This window comes from Cyrtonyx montezumae, unplaced genomic scaffold (genome assembly GCF_038088225.1).
Source record: "Cyrtonyx montezumae isolate F1298 unplaced genomic scaffold, pur_monq_1.0 scaffold_7, whole genome shotgun sequence".
Classification (NCBI taxonomy): domain Eukaryota; kingdom Metazoa; phylum Chordata; class Aves; order Galliformes; family Odontophoridae; genus Cyrtonyx; species Cyrtonyx montezumae.
The window spans coordinates 26,563,186-26,569,283 of record NW_027072078.1 but is presented as its reverse complement, the minus strand read 5'-3'; the positions used below and the strand labels follow the sequence as shown (position 1 = coordinate 26,569,283).

Here is a 6,098-nt window from a genome sequence, read left to right as displayed (position 1 = left end):
TACGCCGGGGAAGATTTAGATTAGACCTGAGGAAGCATTTCTTTTCTGAAAGAGTGGTCAGGCACTGGAATGGCCTGCCTAGGGAGGTGGTTGAGGCACCATCCCTAGCGCTGTTCAAGAAGCGTTTAGATGAGGTGCTAAAGGATTTAATTTAGTAGTTGGGTAGAGATAGTGATAGGAGGATGGTTGGACTAGATGATCTTATAGGTCCTTTCCAACCTTATGAACTTATGAACTTATGAACTCCTGGTGACACTGGGTTAGAAGAGCAGTGGTGTGACAGTGCAAACAGATATGGTGTATGTCCTCTGCAGAACATGTGGGGTGAGAACAGGAAGACCAACAGAGAAGAAAACAGTTATTTTTTTTCTTGATACTCTGAGGTGTCACTCTCTTTCTTGCTTTCTTGCTGAGTTTCATCTTATTTTCAGGACAAAAATTCAGGATTACTGAAGGCATACCGTGCTCAGCCCAAGGGTGAACATGTGGAGAGAAGTCAGCAGCTTCCCACTTGCTCAGGGGAGATTTAGACTGGATAAAATGGAAAGGTCTTTTACAGCAAGGGTAATGAAGCACTGACACAGCTTGCCCAGATGGATGTTGGATGCCCCATCCCTGGAGACACCCAAGGTCAGGCTGCACAGGGCTCTGAGCACCTGAATGAGCTGCAGGTGTCCCTGCTCACTGCAGAGTTATTGGACCAGATGGCACTTATGGGTTCCTTCCAACTGAAATGATTCTATGACTCTACTTCCCAGAGCCCCTCTCCTGCTCTAGCAGAGAAGGGAGCCTTTCCTCTCATCTCTGAGTGCCAGAAGCACACACTGAGCTGAGCCTTTGCCTCCATCTCAGGCTGGCAGGCACGCCCAGCTCCTTATTAACCCAAAGAGAGACGTTTTCCAGGTGCTACATTTAAAACGTGACAATTAAAACTGCAACTGCTCACAGTATGATAATAACCATCGCACGGCGAGCTCTGATCCCTGTTACTTTCCCACTAGCTGGTGCTCGCTGGCTCTTTGTCAGTCAGCCGCTGTTTGGGAAGCTGTCTAGACGATGAATTATTTTATTTTGGGTTGAGCTAATTCATGTTCTATCCCTAATGAAACCGAAACTCACCTGCGTGATGCCGACCTAACCCCCTCCAAAACGCACCTGGGAGGCAGCGCAGAGCAGTGGTCGGTAGAGGGCGGCGTGGGAACGGTGCGGCCATGAGCGGGGGCTGCTGGGGGCTGCGATCTGAAAGGAGTGCCCGCTGTATCGATCTTGCTGTTATAGATCTACCTTCTCAGGTAGCTTCATAGTGCTGACAGAGGAATGATGCTTTGATTAATCGTGTGTGTAGTGAGGACGGCTGCGGCTGTTGTAATTTACTTGCTGTACTGCAGTGTCAGTGTAGGAATGGGAATTGTCAGGTGCAGTGTTCAGTGTTGCACCGACCCTAAGGGTTTCTTAGCCCTCCCTGGGGAAAGAAAGGAAGGAGGGATGGATGTTGTAAGGAGCAAACCTTAAGTAAGCACAAATTACTCTTCAGTTTCCGTTTTTTTTTAAGTTGTAGCAGACAGATGGTATCCCAAATCTATTTAAAGTAATAAAAACAAATCTCAGCACAAGTCTGGATTATAGAGGTCCCCACTGTGGGATGCAATGAGAACAGAAAACTGGTATGCTTTGAAATAGTTGAGTATGGCCACGCACACCAACAACACAGAGTCTTCAAAATCAGCACAATGAAGACTGAAAGGTATCAACGATTCCATCTTACAGCTGCAATCATCTGCTTAGAGAAGCCAGGCAGGGGCTTGCTGTTAAGCAGCTGCATTGCTCTGGGAGCAGCAGGCAGTGCCGATATCCTCAGCTCTGAGTGGAGCTGACTGCCTTTCTCTTTGCGCTGCCATATAGGGACACTCCACGTACTATGGCATCCCTGCACAAAGAGTCATATCTGGAGCATCACCCTAGAGGCGGTGAGGGAAGCAAATCATAATGCAGCACCCTCAGGTTTCAAAGGAAACACAGATCTATTTCCCAATTGGCAACATTCCCCCTGTGCTGACTGAACTTCTTGTCCTGCCTAGTAAATTGAAGAAAGTTCTAGATTCAAGTGAAGAGACACAGGGACCAAACTACTCTCTATTTCTTTGCTTTTTATTATTACTATTCCTCATTTCAAGTAACCAAAAAAATGGCTTGCGTCCCCACCCACGTGCCAAAGGTTTTAAAAGGCTTCTTGTTTCCCTGTGATCAAATAGAGGCACTCACACTTGGTTCTCCCTCAGCCCCACGTGGTTAAAATGTGTATGAATAAAATATGTGGATGGGTAACATATGAATGCTTCTGAGAAGGTTGTGTTTAGAAAAGCAAGTCAGAGAGGTCTTCCAACCTGCTCTCTGGGTTTGCGATCTCGTGCTTATGTGCTCACTGGCCACATGCTTTTAAATGCTGTGGTGGGAAGAGAAGTGGATTTGAAGCAAATCTGAAGTGCTCATGGTCTCGTGTAATTCTTGGTATGTTGACAGAGCGGTAATGAAAGGCTGCTTCAGCTGACCAGTTGAAATATAGATGCAGGATATGCATGTGGTAAGGAGATCTGCATTCAATTACTGTCTCACCACAGACTGCTGCAGACAAGACAATTCTTCTGTGCCTCAGTTCCTTAATTCTGAAACAATGATGCTCCTTTGTCTGCCTTGTCTACTTAGCTGAGATGTTTCTTAAGGCAGTGATGGTCTCTTAGAATGTTTTATGTTTTATCAGTAAACAGAAAGCAGCTCCGATTATCTAAGTGCTACTGGAATTCTATTGCTCCTAATCAGAAGTGGTTAATTAGTCATTTGTTATCTCTAGGTTTCATTTTTGTGTTCTTTATCTAATCTTGGCAAAAATGCTTTATTCTGGATAGTAGCATTGTATGGTATTTTTGGAAAACTATGCTACGTGCTGTCTTCTATTTCTCTTTAAATGCATTGCATTGAAATCCAAGAGTGTCAGCAATGGCAATCCAAATTCCCATACTTGGCCATGCAGGCAGTATTTTTTTTCTCAAATCAGGAGGTTCTGCTATAAGAAAACACTTATGATTACCTCTGTGGTACTGTTTCACTGCCAGTTAGCCCCTGGTGCATAAAGATGGGCTGATGTTTTCAGATTTCACTTGAGAAGCCATAATGTCACTCACCTAGGTGAATTTTAGTGCAATCCTTTAGCATGTGTGTTATTCACATTAAAACTATCACTTTGGCACAGAAGCCACTTGACCTGACTTAAAACTATTTGACCAGATAACAAGGAGATGTAACAGTCACTGGAAGCACTTCCAACTTGGGACATTCAATCAGACCTTATGACTGAAAATTTTTATGAGCATCAGAAGATCAACATTCCAACATATTCCTGCTTGTGTTTGTTAAATATTCCCTTTTTTGGTCCTAGATGTGAACATTTGGAAAAATGCTAAGCTAATACAACCCACTTGACTTCTCTGGCACATGTTACAAAAGGAGGGAGAAAAAAATGTAGAAGCCACTGAAAACTAAATGGTTCTCGCCTTGGAGAAAAACAAAGTTCAAGCCAATGCAACAGACAGGCTGGAACCCTTCCACAGCTTTAAAAGGAAAAGACTCTACTGAAGACCCTTTTATTCAAAGGAAGCAAAGGAGTTTTGTGAAAAGAGGAACCAAATACACTTAACACTGTGTAAAACATACTTCTGTCAGAGAAGCCAGCTTTATCTTAAAGTCCTAGCTGGTTAATCTCTTCAAATTCATTTTTAGCTTAAAGTCTCAGAAATCTGACACACCGCAGGGACTTAAGGTTTTCAGTCTAGATGGAATTTGCTGACAACACTTTCAACTGATATAACAGGATTGGTTTCTCTTGTTATGTTTAGTAAGAATAAATCTTTTCTCTCTCAGGGAAAAAGAGGGGAAGGGGAACAAGTAAAGAAAGCATTTGTTCTCTCCCCCTAGATCTCTGTATGGTATCTTGAGGCACATGTGCCATGTAAGAATGATGTGCAGACGGTCATTGTAAGTGTCTGGGAAATCCTGGGTGAAGGGTTCTCCTGCACAAGCTGCAGGTTTTCTGCAGCAGAGCTTCAGCTAGAGTGGAATCGGGGCTGGTTTCCAAAATGCGGTGGTGAGCTGTTTGCATGGAACTGCTGTGGGTGGTTGGCAATCCCAATTCTGCCCTGAAGCATGGTCAGGCATGTGTAGCATTTCCAGACAATACCAATGTCCTCTTGCATTTCTTCTGTTTGGGTATCGGATTATAATTGCAATAGGATTTTCTGGTAAAAACTTTAAATCTGCAAATATTGTATTTCTCTTCTGTAACCACTGAAGTTACCCACTCTGAGCTTTGTCAGATAGCAACCTCACTGCCACAAATTAGGCAATCTGCAAAAAAGGCAAAGATATTGTACTTCTCTGTAATCATGCTATAGCCATGTAGCCATTACCATTGCCACATTCTTCAGGATAGAAATTGAGATTAGAGACTGAGGGCTGTAATAACAGTAAATTATACTCTTCAGCTAGCTTGGCCATACTCTGTATTGAATGGGCAGTAACTCAGCTGTGTAATGGACGCTCTCTGGTTCTGGACCATTACTTGTGCAGAGCATAAGTCAGCCCTGGTAGAAATCACTCCTAAGCATTCTTGCTGACTTTTCTCCAGCCTCCAATTCATCTCAGAAACTCCCCATCAATTTGGACTCACTTTGGCTGCAGTAAGAGCTTCAGGAAAAAGAAGCTGTAGTCTTCCACATATGGCCAGTCACTGTCTGCAAAGAAAAGGGCTAAGTTAATCATATGAGTGGCAGTGCTGTCTCGTTATTGACTGCCTTTATATCAATCCATGCATTTATAGCATCAGTTTAACCTCAGACAATGCCCATTCCTGAATTCATTTTTGCACAGCACACAGCAACCACAGTATGCATTGATTTGCATGAATAGCATTATTCCTGTGTTAATGGCTTTAATTCAGCAATGGTCAGAAGTAGTTAATGTTTTTCATGGTTCTGGTGCAGGAAAGTGGAATTTATCTGCCACCACCAGTGGCTTTAGAAAAACGATGGCGCAGAATTTTTGCAGATGTTTGGCCTGCTCGTTTGAACAGAACTATCAGTTTGGAACATAAGTTCTACATTTCAGCTTCTACTGACATCAGTGAAATTGCCAGCTCTTAGGGGTTTTTTATGCCCTTGTTTATACATTATTCTGACCTCTAAATACAAGGCAGTAAAGCTTCTTCTGAGTTTCCAGATCTGTAATATTCCCCAACGGCCAAATGCTTACAGCCCTGTTGACTTCTTCCAGCAAACTGAAAAGAGTAGGGTCAAGTACCCGTCTATTTTACCAGATAGGCATAAACTGCCTTTGTGGTGTTTCGCTGACAGATCAAATTCATTTTTCCTGCTTCTGAGCTGAGCAAACCAGCACTGGTCTAAATGTCATATGTCAGTGTTAGTGCCTCATTGTGCTTGACCTGGTGGGCCTGACCTCTCAGCTTTCTCCCTCCTAGCTGCTCAGTCTCTGTATTTGCAGCATGGAGCTCAAAGGTTCTCAGTGCTTTCTATGTATGCAGTCAGCAAAGACACAAGCAGGATACGATCACTGAATCATCTGAGTTGGAAGGGACCTCTAAAGTCACCTACCCTGCAATGAACAGGGACGTGTACAGCTAGAGGATGGGGGTTGATAATTGACTCTGCCTGCAGTTTTGGGAAGATGTTGGGGTGACTCGCTTCTAGAGGATAGTCTTCTAATCTCAAGCAGCTAAAAGCTGTGTTGCTCTCTAAAATGATGCTCTCACCCTGCAAAAATAGAGAGTATTGGATCTGGGAAGATTGGATCTGTATATGTTCCTTCCCAACTAAGTTACTTTGCTAGCGTCTTCAGTCCTTCCAGTTCATTTGCTCAGTAAGAGATCATATCAAGAAAAGCTATTATATATATAATAAAAATGATTCTGAAGAAGAAATCTGATTGAGAAAGAAGCATGAATAAAGCTAGAACTGCACTTAGGCCCCTTCTGAAGTTGCTGGAAGAAGCCTAAAAGAATTTACAGAGTGATTCAACGAGAATCAGGAAGA

At 43.2% G+C, this 6,098-nt stretch overlaps 1 protein-coding gene across 1 annotated transcript in view; it reads left to right on the top strand.

The window, feature by feature from the left end:
- The first annotated feature begins 1,211 nt into the window (after window positions 1-1,211).
- LOC136058081 (palladin-like) overlaps window positions 1,212-6,098 on the top strand; it is an 86,267-nt gene continuing 81,380 nt past the window's right edge. The window contains exons 1-2 of the mRNA XM_065751315.1: window positions 1,212-1,292; window positions 5,034-5,143. Of these exons, the coding sequence (XP_065607387.1) occupies window positions 1,212-1,292; window positions 5,034-5,143 (191 nt within the window). The remainder of the gene's footprint in view (window positions 1,293-5,033; window positions 5,144-6,098) is intronic.